Source organism: Fopius arisanus, unplaced genomic scaffold (genome assembly GCF_000806365.1).
Source record: "Fopius arisanus strain USDA-PBARC FA_bdor unplaced genomic scaffold, ASM80636v1 scaffold00062, whole genome shotgun sequence".
NCBI lineage: Eukaryota > Metazoa > Arthropoda > Insecta > Hymenoptera > Braconidae > Fopius > Fopius arisanus.
The window spans coordinates 251,807-270,234 of record NW_011887801.1 but is presented as its reverse complement, the minus strand read 5'-3'; the positions used below and the strand labels follow the sequence as shown (position 1 = coordinate 270,234).

At 38.6% G+C, this 18,428-nt stretch overlaps 1 protein-coding gene across 3 annotated transcripts in view; it reads left to right on the top strand.

The window, feature by feature from the left end:
• LOC105268849 (Glial cell line-derived neurotrophic family receptor-like) overlaps positions 1-18,428 on the top strand; it is a 114,376-nt gene that overhangs the window by 36,968 nt on the left and 58,980 nt on the right. For all 3 annotated transcript variants that reach the window (XM_011308709.1, XM_011308708.1, XM_011308707.1), the window contains exon 2: positions 10,524-10,646. In XM_011308709.1, coding sequence (XP_011307011.1) covers positions 10,524-10,646 — 123 coding nt within the window. The remainder of the gene's footprint in view (positions 1-10,523; positions 10,647-18,428) is intronic.

The following is an 18,428-nucleotide window of genomic DNA, read 5'->3' as shown; positions in this document are numbered from 1 at the left end:
ATTATTATTATTATTATTATTATTATTATTATTATTATTATTATTATTATTATTATTATTATTATTATAGTGATGAGTGAAAAAGGGAAATTGTTAATATTTTTTGAGAATGAAAAATTTGAGATGTAATTTAAGAATAATGGATTATTCTGTCATTAGGGTATTCTTGCGGTTTTGCAATCAGTCATTTATACCGGGGTAAACGTAATACCAGGGCTATACATTATCAATCACGAGAGAAGGAACAATCCCTTGGGTATCACTTGCCATCGGGCTACCCCATCCGGTATCACATCCAAGTTGTGTAGCAGTTTGGTGTATGCCAGGGAGTTGACGACTGCCTCGAGATGCCCGTGGGGTTCTGTACTAAAACCCCACCTTTTGCACCCTTTCTGCAGTTTCTCGTGACTTTCGGTCCGAGGGAACCTCCGACGAACTCGTAAACTCGTGGTTCACCCCGCAGCGTCGTAAAGCACAAAAGTCACTCACTCCTTTTCATGGTTTACTCCCGCTTTTTTTTTCCGTCTTATAACTTCGAGATTCTCTTTTTTTTACTCACCCCCTTGTATTTTTTCTTATCCACTAACTTTGTAATTACACTCACTCGTGTTGCTGGTTTTGGATTGATCGCGAAATTATTCTCGTTCTTCAGTTCTCATCGCCATTTTTATTAAAAAAAAATTTATTTTGTTTCATTACGCGAGTTTTTCACACCGAACACATTTTTTGTTTTATTTCTTTTTTTTGAGTATTTTTGTTTCAGTCTTTCTTTGTGTTACCGATTTTTTTTTGGGAGTGAACTTTTTTAAGAATCTATTTCTCGCGGGTGTCAATCTAGTCACGGTTTTGTTTAAAGCGCCAGTGATGGCGACATTCCGGCTAAAATAGCAAGTACGCTTTCGAGAATTGAATGTGTTTACCTGAAGGTTTTATTCTCTCGAAATAGGCGACTGATTCGGTGAGTGAGAAAATCAAAGTCAATTTATTCTCGTTAATAATTAAAACACGTCATCCACGAGATTAAATGTGAAGTCTGAAAATTTTTATTTATAAAAATCCAAATCGGCATTTGCTGGTGGATCTCGAAATTTTTTTTCCCCCAATAATTCGCTCGGATAAAAGCGACGAGAGGGATTAATCAATATTTATTCCGTTCTATTCTCTAGTTGTCCACGTATCTATTTTTAAATGACGTCCATTGAATTACGTATTCGATTCTGAACTGGACGGACTCGTATAGACACAATCACTAATCAATAATCAATCAATATCATGTTCAGCTCTATTAATCCAAAAGTATAAATAATTCGACGGTTTTAAAATGAGGGGTGGGTAATTAATTTTCAGGCATTCATTAAAAATTTTTTAAGAATTCCCCTTATTACCCCGTTTTCTCGGGTTTCTCCCCCGATATTGAGTGGAAAAACAATTAGATTAATGGTTTATTTACATTTTACTGGGTGCGCGAAAAAATGGCGTATTCACGTAAATCCCATGTGACCACACGGACTCTCTTGGTCATCTTGTTAGCAAAAGCCAGGCGGAGGTTTAGGAAAACCAACCGCAGACATGTTGAGCCTGTTATAATCCCCTACTCTAGAAATTCTATAAATTTTGACTTGACCGTTACTTACTCCAAGCCAATTAAGATCTCCACCAGAATTCCTCCGATTCTTGTGAAATTAATTGACATTTCAGTACAGAAATGGTAAACTAGGATAACTACATTTCTCGAGTCCAGTTTTTAAGCGATATCTCGGGATCGAAGGAAGATAGCGATATTTTTTCTGAGACGTTTTCTCCGGAAAATCACGAGATCTACAAAAAAGGTATCTATAAAAATATCGGTATCTTCCCTCAATTCCGCGGTATTGGCGAAAATCTGACTTCGAACAAAATCCACTTCTCCTTTTTATAATAAAATAATACAAAAAATATCAACTTGAGTGGAATTCCCAGAAAATTCCGAGAAAATTCCCGGAAAATTCCCCAAAATAAATTCTGGATTCCCACATATAAATATCTCAACGGGAAGGGGAATTAAATTGAATGGGGGATAAAAGACGACCGGAAAAAATTCCAAGATTGTGAAAATCCCGAGTTCTAAAAATGATCACCATATGCACCAATTTCTGAACAATGTACATGGCACACGTACGTGTCATTGATCTCGTATCACGTGGAGCTCGTTTCCTCGTCGAAGATAAGTTGGAATTCGTGAATTTGGCCACGTGCCCCTCGGGTCAACGATAAAACTCTCAGACAATTCCACCCAGTTGTGTGCCCTCTTCCATCGTCTATAGCCCCCCCTCCCACCCCCGTCTATTTTTTTTATTTTCCCAGTGAAAACTCTACAGTGAAGGCATCTAGCCACCCTTTACGTATTTGTAAGTCGAAACACGTCTTGAATATACGATAAAATTTTCCCCTAGATTTGGGCTCGTCCAGAAACTCCTGACTTCGAACTGCTGAATGCCTCCCCCATCCCCTTTTTTTTCAGTTTCCTCCATCCCTCAAAGCAACTCCTCTTTCCCCCAATCTCTATCCGTGTTTTCGCCATTTCTGCATCGTCTCAATTTTTTCCTATGCATTGTTCAATTGAAAAATTAATTTCTCATTCATGAACTCGATAACTCAATTCATTTGAAATATTTCCTCAGAGGGTTCCACTGATATTCAAATTTTCAATTATTCAGTTTTCAATTAATCTTGAATAGAATTTATTCGGAGCCGGGTTTTATCCGGTACACAAGAAATTTCGTCATACCTTCAATCCCTTGAGGGATCGGGTTCTCGTGCAGCGTCCTAAGAGGATAAGACGATCACGTGTAAGAGGAGCTCTTCTCTTCAAAGACTTGTTACCCCCCTCCTTTTTTTTGTACTCTATCCACTTGTTTTGTTTACGTTTATTTTTATTTTTACACTGAGTGTGTGCTAAACCCAATTTGAATATCGATCCGATGTATGGAGGAGTTGGATCGAGTGGATACGAACTGAATCCCAGGGACTGGTGTCGTCAATCTCTCGAGCTCTTCACTGCTTCGAGTGCTTGTGCTTTTTTTTCGAGGATCTTTCTTCAGACAAATTTCCCTCAGCTTCTACCGAAGAGAGGAGGCAATCGGAATCAAGGGATCAGGCTGCTGGTGTCCTTTGGAGATTGATGAATCACAACTCCTGGTGCTTGCCGCGCGATCGACTTCATTTTGCGTGGGGTAATTCGCGAAAGCCAAAATTAAATGCCAAATTTTTTATTCCGAGACACTAATTAACACCATGGAAATTTCTTCTGTCACCATTGATTTGTTTCTGTGAATTATTTTATTTTTTATTACCCTTTTCAATTATTTAATTATTCAAAGTCTCATTCAAATAATTATTAATATTGAATACTGTAATAATCTTAATGAACTTCGGGAGGTAAAAAGTTACAGCGCTGGGATATCAATGATAATTAATATTAATGATAATTGAGCAGGAAAACGTAATTACGTGAAATTTTCCCGGTCAACAAGAGCGGAGATGGATAATTGAATATCGAATTGATCTTAATTAATCAAAAATCCAAGTGGAAGTTGAATTATTTAAGTGTATAAGAGTTCGTCGGTGAGAAGGGAAAACGTCATCATCTCTGAATTGAATTAACGAATTAGAAAATGAGAACCGAGAGAAATTATTCAGATGAAGATTTCTGAAGCCCCGGTCGTCCATCATATCTTCACATAGATTGAATTTTATTGGGCCAATAAAATCGATAGGAAATCTGTCGGGAGATTGACACTCTCCTAACCCGCCCAGAACTAATAGCTTCTGTTTATCATTTGTCACCGTGAAATAGATCGGTGGAAGAGAAATAGTCTGCGAATACCGATCGAGACCCTCCCGATAATTTTGAACACGAAAAGACAAGATTGATCGTTGAAAATTCTTTCCTTTAGGGTTTCTCATCCCGCGTTATCGTCACCAACTGCTTCATCTCCTTTTTTAGCCGTCGACAACTGACTTGCTTCATCCTGACTCTTTAGGATGTAAAAAATTGTCTCCTGACGAGGTTCGACGTTTCATCATTGCCGGATTCACGATGTGATTGATCAACTCCGGGTAATCTCGGCATTTCTATGGCTGTCCCAACGATTCACCAGGAGTTACACTGAAATTACGAGATTATCTGAATAATCATCCTGACACTCTGCTCATGCACATAAAAATTTTATTTCATACCCATGACTGGATAATTAACCAATCAATATATCTTAAATTTATTCCCAATCTATCCATTGGATATTCGATCTTCGAGACCAAATCGATCGATCGTTCCCAAATTTATATGATTAATATATTTAATCTACATTCCATTAAAAAAAATTATATGTACAATTTTTTTATACACATTTGAATTTTAAATTCAATTGTTTAATTTAGAAAATTTTGGACTCAATGTATATTTTACTTTTAGACGGAGAAAATTCACGTTTGTTTAAAGTTTATGTAAAATATATTGGATTTAAGGAGATATATTGAATATTGAGTCGGTGAAATCCTGGAATTAGTCCTCAGCTGATCTCAATACTCTGTAATTAAACGCTGAATGATTTAACTCACCTCCAGACACTGAAATCGGATGAGAATCTCGTTAGCCTCGGAATGAGACGAGATATCTCCGGAAAATTCAATGCTAGGAGATTCTGCGAGTGAAGAGTGACACGTTGGAGATTCTAAGACTCCGGCATTTCCCTCCGCCATTTACAACAGATTGTGCCACAAAGGCTATCATTGGAAAATTCTTTGCTCTGTTTGTCAACGAAAAACACGCGGTACGTGTCACTCGGTGATTTTGGTACATCTTTCATGTGAAAAGGATCAAAGGCCGTCCCTCGCCGACTCTTCATTAATGGTAAATCGTTTCTCTGATTGAACAAGTGTATTTTCTCCCCTTTACCTTTCCTATGGAGCAAAGATGGTACCGAATTGCTCAATGAACCAGATATTTCAGCCATTTTTTCTCTTTCACTTCCACTGCTTCTTTTTATTTCATCGATTTCTCCTCGGGGTGAATTGGAATCCAAGGAGGCGGGAGGGGCTCGCTGAATAACGGAGATAAAATGATGATCGGAGTAATTGAGTGAACATTTGGAGCACGATTGATCAACTTAATTATCGGGGATGAGAAGAGTAAATCGTATTCTGTTTCAATCTCGGTCGCTTTGTATTTCACGTTCGGTGATTTTCGGGGGAAAATAAATTCAACTCGAGGGGTTATTCGGAGAATCGGGTCAGTAGTTCTTTATGTAGCTTTGGGGGTAATTCACAGGTCATCAAAACCTGTGGGGGAAACTCAAGAATTTTTTCATGAACTCCAGTGAATGGGAAAAATTACTGACGACGAATGTCACACGTTACGACGTGACCTATCAATCTTAGATACACATTTCGTGAAATATTCATCAACAAAATTTTTTCGTCAATTCATTTCTCCAGGATGATCAATTAATTCTATTAATTCCATGAAGTTGTACTATGAAGGTTAAAACTACTGGAAAGGCAAGTAACTTCTCGTTTTTCCTGATTTATTCATCGAAAGGTCTTGGGAATTATTCGAGAATTTTGTAGCGCTAGGGACAATTATTGATTAAAATTATTCGGTGTGGAAAATATGGATGAGGCGGTTCTAAATCAGTCGTTTCATGGGACCGAATAAATACCCGTGGGCCATAGAGTGGGCAGGATGGTACGGGTCAAAGAACGTATGTCTGGGAGTTTCTCAGAGACCCGGAGAGAATTTTCCCCTTGAAATTCTTTATTCTCTCTTCATCCTCTGATGTACCAAACGGATCATAAAATAATCGTTGTCCCTCTGGCTTTTTATCCTGCAAACTGGTAATTGATGAATGCAAAGTTTTTCCTGGAACTTTTGGCTAGAAAAACAATGTATCGAGTGGGTAGCAAACAACTGGGCAAGACTTGATACTGGGATAGGTTAACAACTGGGAATGTAACCGACAAAGTTTTCTCGTAACATGGTGTTACGAAGTCGACAGTGAGGGACTTGAGTTCGTGGGCGACTGATGCTTGTAACAGAAAAGAAGACGATGGAGAATAAAATGGGGACTGCGCGTCCAAGTATTTCAACTTCTCGAAGTAGTGGTAGACTTTTTCTTCTCATTCTAGTCGCCGGACTGTTTTTTCAGGAATTATTGGTAATTTCCAGCGACGTTGACAGTTAACCCCGTGAGGAAACATATTTTGGCTTATGAGAGATAGAAAACGAGGGAAAAATTGTTTTTCCAAATGGGAATTTTCCCCCTCGCCAAATACTTGATTCCCCTCGCATATATTCGCCTCGCAGACGACAATAAACCCGCGGGCAGCCAAAAAAATAATAAAATAAAAATACGGAAAATCGACTTTTCCAAAACCATTACAATCTCCAATAAATTTCCCCCGCAGTTCCGCATTTAAAACAGAAAAACAATTCTCCCCGTATTTTTGCTCACACGAACGTGCAAGAACTCTGCCGTGACTGCTCGGTCTGAGAGTGAAAAAAAGAAGAAAAAAAATGTGGAAAGAAAAGACCGAAGGGGCAGAATGAGAGAAATAAAGAAAGAGTCGGCGGAAAGTGGAGGAGAGTGCGTGCAGGAGGGTTGAGGGGTTGAAATGTTTCAGAAAGTGCAGTGGGTCCCTCGGTACCGGTGACAAATCGATCCGTGTCTCGCAATTAAAGTCAACTAGGCGTGTGGCGTGTGTACACCCCGATGTGATGCTTATCTCTCCTGTGATTGCCCGTGTGTTGTACTCCCCAGTGTTCTCTACTTATGAAACAAAAACACTGGAAAAACAGCCCTTGACACTTGAAGCTCTGAGAGACTAGTCTGAAGTGCGTTGTGTGCATGAATTTGGAGATGTCTCGTGACTTCAAGAATCTTTTCTCGGATTTTCCTCTCAAGATTATCCTAAAAAAAAATAATAAATCACTGCCATACCCAAGGTAGTACTTACAATTATTGTACACTTCAGGTCTACTAATACTTTATAGCTATTTAAATACCAAAGTATCACTTTATTATACTTTAACCACTGACTGATTACAATCATAATGACTTCGCCATCCAAACGGCCCCTCAAATAATACATCATTATTTACCTTATCATACTTCATCACTTAGTCAGCATAATCGTAATCGCAATGGATGAAAATCCGAAGTGAATAAAATTTTATTTAGCATTCCACGAAATCGAACGAATACAATTAATATTCGATCGATCAATCAACCTGATTACAATCCACTGACATTGGATCAAGTGATCCTCTCACCCCCGAAAGTTCGCGATCAATCGATAATGGAAAATCACCTCGTGTTAATTTTAGGTGGACATCTGTTCTGTGGGATCATACGTGTCCTTCAGTTTCGGCATGACGTCTCGTTTACAATCACTAATTGCAATTAGCCCACCCCCCACTCCCCACCGGCCAACTCTTCCCAGAAATGAACATGAAGCTATTTTACGAATGAGGCATTGACATCTCTCATCAGTAGTCACCCCATCCACTTCATTCCCCTCTTCACAAATGACATTGTAATGGTGTCAAGGGTTGCGTTGATTTAACGGTAAACACCGGTCGTAACGCAAATGACAATGAAACGAGCCACAAATGCCCAGAGTCAAATGTTTAATTAACCAGTCAATCATTTTTCTTTCCGGGTAATGGAAATAGAAAAAAAAAAATGACGTATAAAAATGAAAAGCCGAGATTGTGAGGGGATGAAAGCTCTCTCGTTCGATTGAGTGCTTTCATTTGTGCTTCACACTAGTTGTAACGAAAATAAAAGCAAATACGATGTGACAAAAATAGGGAATAGGGGCTGGTGTACATGCTGAGGGAGCAAAAAGAGGATTGAGCCGGTCAAGCTCGACGAAAAATTCAACACCAGTTTTTGTACATGGAAAGGATTTCTATTTGCTATAGAGAATTTGATGGGGGGGGGAGGTTTAGGAGGGGGGGTCTTGGTGGGGGGGTTTGGATAAGTGGGGGATTTACTCGGGGTACTGGATATTTGGGAGGGGGCCCATTTCAGTCAGAGGTGATGGGGTGAACGGACGACATGATACGGTAAATGAGGGGTGGTGATTGGGTGGATGTTGGGCATTGGGGGGAAAAATTGGGCTTTGATCTGGGGAATTGTCGGCAGGGGATGCTATAAAACGCGTATTGCTGTTATCGGATCCCACGTCCTTGGAGAATATCACTTACGATTATTTTTCGGTTTTATCATTAGTTTTTTGGGGGATCCGGGGGAATTCCTGGTGTGGGGTCTCGAGGTCTACGTTTTCAAGTTTTTTTTCACTTAAAAAAAAATTTTTTTTTTTAATGACAAAAATCGCTTGCCAGAAATTATTTATTGGTTCAACCCAACGATAATCGATTTATAAATCGCTGTAACAATTTATTAATGATATTGTATGGGGTACATGCGGTTATCCATGAATCCAATTCGGAAATATTTCGCTTAAAATAATAGGCAAAGGGCTTTTGATCAGTTAAATCAAGTCCTTTCATTACTGAAATTATAATCAATATCGAATTTAATTGCATTTGATTAATTCCCTATGTCTACACGCAAAAGCGAACTCAACAAATTTATTAAGCGTTTAATTATTCTGGATTGCAACATTATTAAAAAAAAGGAAAAAAACCAGAATAAAAAATGAAATGATTCTTTCATTGTTTATTTACTATCGGACTGGCGAACTAATTCGACCCAAATAATTATTTTTCACTCCGCTCAGAGAATGCCTCAGTGAAATGTTTCATTAACCCGTATAATAAATATAAAAAAAAATGAATGACTGGCGAGAAAATAAGAGATACTCCTGTGCATCATGATGGGGTACATCTGGGGCAGACAGGGGTGTAATAAAACGAAATGAAAATATTATTCTCCGGGTAATTGAGGATGTGGAGAGATGGGAGATGAAGTACTCACGCAATCCATCGTATTAGTCCTATTGGAATTCGACGGGCGTATTCCATTTCGAGACCATCGAACATCACTTATATCCGCTGTATCGAAACTCCATTGGTGAAGTCAAATGGGAGAAGAAATTGTGGGATCGATTATGTCGTCATTTCGATCAAATGAATTACATGGCCGGAATTAATGGTAAAATCCCGGGGGTATTGCGGTCTAATTGGTTCAATTAGAGAAAATAGAAAATGTAGGTCAACAAATTTTTCCATTACCATCACTATATTATTTTCTGATGAAAATAAATTGAAAACTCGCTGAGATAATGATGAATAATCATGATAATTGGTTATTGGTAATCATCAATGATCGTGAATTGATTGACAATTTTTTTTTTATTTAACGGATGAGTGAGTGATTGATGGCGATGTTCTCGCTCACCGCAATTTTGTCGGGATATTCAATTTAATGTTTTATTCGCGCACTGCAATATATTTTGTAAGATGTTCCGGCGTGGGTTCGTGGATTCAGATTGATTCAACTTTATTTATATTCTTGGATATTTTATGGAGGGCTTGATATCACCCAATGGGTTTTTGATCACGCAGACATGTGGCCCGTGCAGCAATATACGTACGTTATCACAAAGCAGTGAACAGTGAGTCTTTATAGGCTGCAGCGACAGCCAGCGTTTCGTAATTAATTGCGGCCTCCGAAGAGCTTCTTTTATCGACTTCCGTTGGCCCGAGTACCTCGTAAAAATCTCCGCGACATTGTGCGCGTACTTTTTCTCTAGCAGTATTCAATTATTTGGTTCACCTTGGCTTTTGATATTTTCTCCCACCGACGCCCCAATGGAGATCACGAATCAGCGATATCCGCGTTGACCGCAAATCACTGAATCGATATTAAAAAATTTCGATTAAATAATTCAATTTCGTCGTGCGAATAAAAATCCCTCGGGGTACTGGATGCCAATTTGAAACAATTATTTTCTTAATGGAATTTTTTTCATTTTCGAATCCGTGTTAATCGAGTTTATCACCAATTGAATTTTGGAGATGTTTTTGGTGGAAATTATAACGACAGGTCATTCAGAGAAATCTAAGAGTTGGGTTTGAGTAACGAAGTGCTATTTTTCGCAGACCCTCTGCGTCGTGTAATTTTCCCCCTCGCGGAAAAACTTTTCTCCACCGAGGCTTAATAAAACGAAATGCTTTATGGCGAGTCTTAAATCACCGAGAAGATATTTTCGCACTCCTTTTACTATTCTTCTTCGGAGTGTTTTAGGTCGCTTATTGTGCCGCGGATTTAGCGAGTCTGTAAATAAAAAATGTATTATTAAATTTACGCTTTCGAGTTGTAAAAGCCATTTAACGGTGTATTTTCGATGTGGGATGAAATTAGGAGCAATCTCCTCGAGATGACTTCCTGTTCTATTCTTCTCTTGCAGGGACAGGAAATTGGAATATTGGGAAATTTTTAGAAGTTTAAAGCGAGGAATCAATGAATTTCTAATTGCAGGATGAAATCAGGCACTGACGCTTATTTTTTTTTCAGGTTCAAACATCAAAACCGCAGTTGCCATTCTGAACTGTCTCTTCGCCCGACAGCTTTGCTTCGAGGATCCGTCCTGCAGTGCCATTTTGGAAATAATCCCCAGGGTTTGTGGACCAGAACTCGGTGAGTTAAATCTTTTATTACTGCATTCTTTTTCGGCTCTACTAAAAAATCGAAGTCCACTCCGTTCTCAAACAATTTCATTCTAAAAAAGTGGATCAATTATCTTGAGAATGACCTGAGACTTTCAGAACCTTCGAGGAATATTCATAAATTAATTTTTTCTTTGAATGCTTAAAAGAAATTAAAATGTCTGGAGAAATCGACCGGGGACCCGACAGTGATAATGATGAAGAATTAATAAACAAAGTTAGAGAGAAGTTCCAAGCGACATAATTTTTGCATCCCAATTACCATGAATGTTGCATGATGTCTAAGCGCTGGGTGTCTTTATGTCATTTTTATTCAGCGAAACGATTCAGCTCCTGACATTTATCCAGTTAAACTTTTCTTCAAGCGGACTAAATCCAATTACGATGAATTAAGCATCTTCGTACGGCATTCGGCAATTTATTCCATTGAAAGTTTGAAAATACTCTGGCGGTTGAGTCAATGAAAATTCCCCCGGCCATCAAGAAGTTGGTGAGATTTTTATTTCTTCATGGTATTTTTTATGGCATCAACGACCCATCGAGCAATTGGGTATGCCTTTGAAATTCTCAGATATTCGTTGAGAATTTATTTATCAGTCAAATCGCTGAGTATTGTTTATCTTTGGCTAGCGAATTTCTCACCGGATCAATCCGCAAATAGAAAAACTACTGTTTACCCCGTAAGAAAAATGACGCATTCTTTCCAGGAATGGAATATCTCTCGTTTTATTGTTTCCAGATAAACCAATCCATTGGTTGTGAGTGTTCCATTTTCCTGGGCAGAAAAAGCCATTTTCCGGTCGCTCCCTCGACTCATAAAACCGTTTACAATGAATTTATCGGTATTAATCACTGAAAAATCGTCAACACGATATGTTAATTGCGTCCATTAATTTTATTTAATCCACTTTATTGATAAATAATGTTACAACAGAGAATTATTGAACTGACGAATAAGACTTCTGTATGTGTATTATTTATAGCGATTTCCCGTGGGACGAAACATGTCTCATTTTTCATTGGGTCCTTTTTAACCCACAATATGTGTACCTGTACTTTATCTAATGCACAGTACATGCATCGGGGCAAACGAGTTCAAATATCGATCGGCGAGTTTCCGGCTGGTTTCCGAATGACTCGGTTCCTCGGCAATACCTCCATACCTCTCCCTCCGAGGGTGAAACTGCATCCCTCCGAAAATGGCCTGAATTTTTGGTGAGACAGGTCAACTGGAATCGGCCCATGTGGAGCTCTGGTTATTTCCCATCTCTTTCTCTTTCTCATTCCATCTACCTTTTATTCTCTCTTTATCCAGGAACACGGTCATTGCGGCTCGTTGAACTTATTGCTGATGGCGATCGATTGTTCTCCACCCGCAATTCACATTCACCTCCTTCAATTTTTCTTTTCATTCGTTAGTAAACATCATTTAACCCCTCCTATTTCAGGAGTGTATGCACTGTGGGAATCAGTACATACATCATTCTTCATCATTAATCTCACGGGATAACGGGGTTAATATTTGTTTGAATGATGGCCATTCATTATTTCGAGTACGGCCAATACAAATCGATTCTCAATATCCAAATGTGGAATTTTTATTTTTTAATTCTGGAGACGAGAGCTAAACTAGGCGATAGCTGGATTTTTTTTTCGAAGGAACAGCCATTTTTTGTAGAAACATTCTTGTCTTCTTTATATAAAGAGAAGATAAATCGATCTCGAAATATATCGATAAATCTCGAATTACCGTGAGGGTAGACCCGGGAATTTTTAATAGTCAAAAAATGTGAAAAATTTTTTAAATCGCGGGAATTTTTGAATGGGGGCGGAAACTAAGGGAGATTGCTAATTATTGAACGTTTCACCGAATAATGGGTATTTCATCGAAAAATGGGTAAATAAATAGCACTCGTATTTATTTCGCGGACGTAGGATTTGTCTTGGTGAATAAAAATCAATAGATGTGAGAAAAAATAAAGACGAGCGCCTCGCGAATAGGCGACGGTAAAATTATTTTCCTCGATATTAAATATTCAATATTGAGAAATTTCATAATCCTTTGTGCACATGGTAATATTGAGGGGTCGGGGGTTAATCCGGGGAATGCAGACGGATTTTCCGCAGTACGAAAATCCATGTAATAACACGTCTTATCGTCGATCAATGACGGGCGAGACGTGAGCTCGTCATTTATGAAAAAATCTTGGCATTGAACTTGGCATCGAGGGTATAACACCCTGATCGATTCATCCATGTCATGATTATAACGTAAAACGGGTATACGTCAATTATATCAACGGAAGTTTCTAGCTCGCGGAAGTAAAAATTGAATGAAAATTCCACAATATCTTCACCAACGAATTGGCGGATTCCAAAAGATTTTCTTGCAGCTGACGCATGAATTTTTCACGCGAGGAGTAAGAAAAGAATCGAAAGTCGGTTGGTAATTAATTCAAGGAGATAAATTATTTCGTAAAATTCCAAGACCACTGCGAAGAGCACACACGTCGTTGGTTAAATGTTGCTTGTCGTTCATTCCAGTCATTTCCCCACTTCTGGGACATCCCTTAAATCTCTCACCATCCAGCCACCAGTAAATCCCAGAGACACAGTCGAAGAACTTCCGCCATTCCTTCCACCTTTCAGGGAATAAAAAATCCAGGTGAAACTGAGATACGGCTTTCGTTTTCCTGACACGAAGTGCATTTGATCCCGGTGTCTCCTGAAACTCCACAGAATAAATAATCTTTTTATACGACAAGGGACAACTGGTAGATTGAAAGGGGATAAATAAAAAAAATATATATACCTGAATGTATGGAGACTAGGGGTTTCATCCATCATGATAACTCATCGCGAAGGCCCCACAGGAACTCGATATATCGAACAGATATATCGAAGGTAAACGCAGAATGGAGGATAGAGAGGTCATACCGAGTGGTCAGTGGCACGTTTTATTTGGATTTATGAATCTCCAGGCGATACCTTTCCTCTTCATTCCGATCCCCTCGACGACTTGCGGTTGAGTAAAACTCCGAGACTTCCGGTTTCTCCCTGCAGACAATCACCTGAAGAGGATTTCCATGGTGATTAAATTAATGGTGATTTATTGGTGGATTCTCACTCCCATTTTCAACAATCCCCCATTTTAATCCGTTATTCAACAGCTTTTTTACGGATTGAGCGTTTGACTTTCCAATTTAAATGATTCGATTACATACGTCAGAAAATTGAGGGATTTCATCTTGAAATTCAGGTGAAGACTCTGTTAATTATAATGATGGTTTCCGGTGAAACCTCTCAATAATATTAAAAAATGAATCTTGTCGTTAAAATCTGTGGAAACTCGGAGAATCTGTAATGGAATGAATTTTTAGATTGCTAATTATTGGGCTGCATACGCTGATTAATGAAATGATAAAAAATTTATGGGAATGAAAAAGAGATTCGGAAAGGTATGTGGAATCGGATGACTGTTCATGTTAAATTTTCAATTTCGTTAACTCGAAGAATTTCCACTTTTAACCTTCGCGCTTCCGCATTTCTCGCTTTCTCCTGAATTCCATTAAATGCCAGGACACACATTGGGTCTCGGCTTTGAACGAAAAAAGGACAGTGGGGGAAAAAAAGTTGGATAAAAACGGGGAAAACGCCGGGGAGAGTAAAAAAATGGAATGAGTAAAGTCTCGAGGAATTGGTTTGGCTCCGTGGCTCTCCCGGATTGTTTCACCTGGTGAATTTCGCTTGAAAATTACTCCTCAGTGTGGATGGGTATACAGAAAAGCCACGGGAAAGTCCACTGAATTTTTTATTCATTTTCTCTTCATGTACAGAGTGGATCAAAAGGGATATTAAGTATTGACACTCTCGTGGGGAGTTAGTCGCGTTTTCAGAGGAGAAAAATTTCTCAGCGGAAATGGGAAGGGAATTATGCCCCCGGAATAATACTCATTTATTTGGGAAAGAAATGGACTGCTGAATTTTTTTGATAGAATCAAAAGAAAAATTTACCACATTCCATCATTAAAATTTATATGAGATTTACATAAATTGAGAAATTTTCGTTTCACGTCTTGAATTAAATGTTTTTCGAAAAATTCGAACAATTCAAAAATTAGAATCCCGATTTTTTGTCTCACGAAAATGATAACGCAATCAATATTAATAATTTATATATTTGGTGCATTGGATGCAGGGAAAAATGAGGCGGGGGAAAATATTGAGTGAGAGGATAAACCAACTAATTTCCATATTCACGGGAATGACTGATTCTTGATTCGGTACTCGTAAATTTTTCACGTGGATATTCTGAGGCAGTCGTTTTTATTTCCACGTTGTGGGGTTTAACGTCTCGATGAGGATGAAAATTCATTTTGCTGGGTGGAGTCACCCTGGGGCATTCATTTAATTTCATATTTCGAATGAGGAATTAATACTTTGGAGCAGTTGCGAGGTTCCTGACAAATTTCAAGATTTTCTATTAAAAATTCCAAGACAACCAATCAATTTTTCAAAAAAAATTAATTATCTCTCAATAGCACCTAAACCATTATAAGTCATATTGACTTATTCTACCTGAAAACAATCATAAAAAAATATAAACGAGAATGAAAAATAAAAATCATATACATTTCATTCAATTATATACATCATTCGGCACAAGAGGAAGAGTAAATAAAAGACTCTAATTTAAGTCCAGATAAACACAAGTGAAAAATTTCCCTGACTAATTGCCACGTGAAAACTGATGAGAGTAGAATGATGAGATGTGTGACGATTTTTATCGTATTTTTTGGTACGTGGGAATCAGAGCGAAGTGAGTGACTGAATCAAAAGGATATCGGAACGGTCTGAAGAGGAATATATACATCCAGAGCCACACAAACTCGTTCTCAGCTTGTATGAAGCTTGCGTCTCTGATAAACCATGGTAGAATGTTATTGGCAGAGGGTAGTTTCGTGAGAGCTCTTTGGCGAATGAAACTGCTGAAATGACGAGGGTGAGGGGTTGATAGGGTCGGGGCTGCACTTTAAAGACTACACGAGCGCTCAACTTCTGATGAGTGTGTTACAATTCGATTGCACTAACTTCCGGCATTATCGTATTGTCTGATTGGTGATAAGAGAGGGTTTTCACGTCTGGAGGGCTTTACGAGGGTAAGTGACCAATTCAGGAAATATTATTCCATCGAAGTACACCGGGGGAGTCAATAAAATCCATCCCCTTCATCTACTATTTCTATCTCGGAATTCGAGAGAGATAGCGATATTTCTGTGATTACATTATCTGTCGAAAAAAGCGAGAGCTACAAAAATGGTATTCATGAAAAAATCTCTATCTTCCTTCGATTCCGAGATATTTACAGATAAGTGGCATCGAAAAACTGTCCTTATTTAATTTCACCCCTGGGCATAAGTTCAAATACTATTTCCCGAAATATTATCATGCATCAAAATGAATATCATGTCCTTGAATATTTTCTGCTATATTATTATTCATTACTATTATCTATTAGAAATGAATACTAAATTTATTATCATTATTATTAATAGTAAATGATATTATAGCATGGTAGTCAATATTATCTCGATATTATCAGTTTTCACAGGCAGTATTTTTACAATAAATAATATTTCGTTATATTCAGAAATGATGTCTCATCCCTTCGCAATGGAATTGCTATTTGTATGCCCTGCACATGGCATTTTGGTCTAGTCTCTCATTTTCTTCGTCATGACTGAGGGAAGGGAACATCGGATAAGAGGGAATAAAACCGATAAGACTGAGATGCGTTTCTCATTGTTCTAGAGGGAGTACATTGTATTACATTGTTACTGCGGTAAAGCCTCTTCTCTTCAACAATAGTTTACGACGAGAGGCCCTGGAACACCCGGAGCCTGGTGGCTGGTTGCCGATGTAACAAATTTTTTTTTTTTTCTCTCATTGTATTTCTCTCGATGTTCCACATTGCATGCATTTTCTCTCTCATTCACGTTCACCTCCGGAAAACGTGTGCTCCTGCAGTAAATGAATAACGCGTTCGCATGGTGTTTCGTCGTCAATGATATATAGAACTCGAATGAGATAGAGAGGGCGAGAAATCATTCGTATAACCGTTTCTCACACTCCCTTTCGCTTCTAATTTCTCTCGGTTTATTTATGACACCGGTCCATTTGTCATTGTTATCGCGCCACGCCGGAATCGAAGAGTCCACGAAAAAAATTTTATTTTCCCAGTTATTTTCCTTGAGTGAGAAAATTTCCGTTACTTCACCGATGAGCAGAATATTCCATTATACTACATTCTTAATTTAGAATAATTTTCGGCGAGTTGTCAGTCCGGAGTAAAAAATCGAATGAATTAGTAATGCAGGTTAAGTGCATCTCATCGGGTGTTAGAATTTTTATTTTTTACTGCAATGGTCTCTAATAAAAGGTTCAATTCATTCCGCAGAAAAAAAAGTACTCTTCATATACTTTCTTCCATGTTTTTTCACAGGTGAGGGAAACGATTGAACGAAATACCTAAAATTTCAAAATTTTCCCGAACGCAGAGGACAATCCCTTGCATACTCACCATTATGTACATAATCCATATACATACTGGCGAAGTAACAAGGGGTTTTGGTTGAAGAAGCCAGGGAGGAAGCAACGGCTGTGCACAATCCACGGCATCTGCCTCTCGAAAAGATTTCTACTTTCCCGCCGAGGGAACTTGAGTCCAGCCCCCTCTCCTTTCTAAATGTCGTGTACACTAAAAAAACAGCAAGAAATCAAATGAAAATGGGAAAAAAGTGCGCAAAAGTTGAGAACAAAAAGAATAGAGAACTGGGGGAATATGTTCCCTTGTCATTTCATCCCAACGACTCTCTTATCGGTCGGCAATTTCAGAGGATGCGCGACACTTCTCTTCGTTCCATTAGAGGAATCGTCTTGTATCTCCTGGTCTCACATTATGGAATGAAACCGAGGTAGAGAAGGGCAGAGGATCCTCTCCGTAAAGTGGATGTCCTGAAAAATGCCCTCTGAGGTACACTAAAATCTCCGGACTCGTGCGAGTTTTCTTGATATGGGCGTTCGGCGTTTGAGAAAATAAAGGGATCTGATAGCAGATAAAATATAGGAGCTTATTTTTTTTTGCAATCGATATTCGATCCTTGAGAAATCCTTATTCCCAAATATCAAATTAACAATATCAATGATTATAAATAAAATATAATAAAAAAAAATTGCAATTGCAAATTGAAAAATTGCGGGAATAATTTCCTGGATAATGTGAAAAGGGAATGGAAATTGCCGTGAGTTGATGTATTCGTCGAACCGTCAGATTACAGAAGTTGAAAATCTATCTGGCTTGAATACCTGAAGATATACCACGACAAACACACAAGTCGGAGTACTCTAGTCCAGGGGGCTTTAATGTTCGATGAAGCTCATCCCCCTGGCCACTTGGTATATCGTGGGGGTGTTGGATAAACCCTCGAAACTATCATGGACAGGGATGGGGTGGCCGATGCCTTCGTTACGGTTGAGATATGTACATGGGATATCATCGACGAAGGGTTTTTGGTGGGGGTGTGAGAGATACGAGAGGATGTGGAAAATACACGACCCACAGAGACAGAATAATATGGTATAGGGTAGAGGTATAGAGAAACGAAGTTTGCATTTTGGGGTCCACGGTGGGAATAATACCCTGCGAATGAGGAACGAGAGTGATACCATCGCGGATAAATGGATGGTTGTCCTC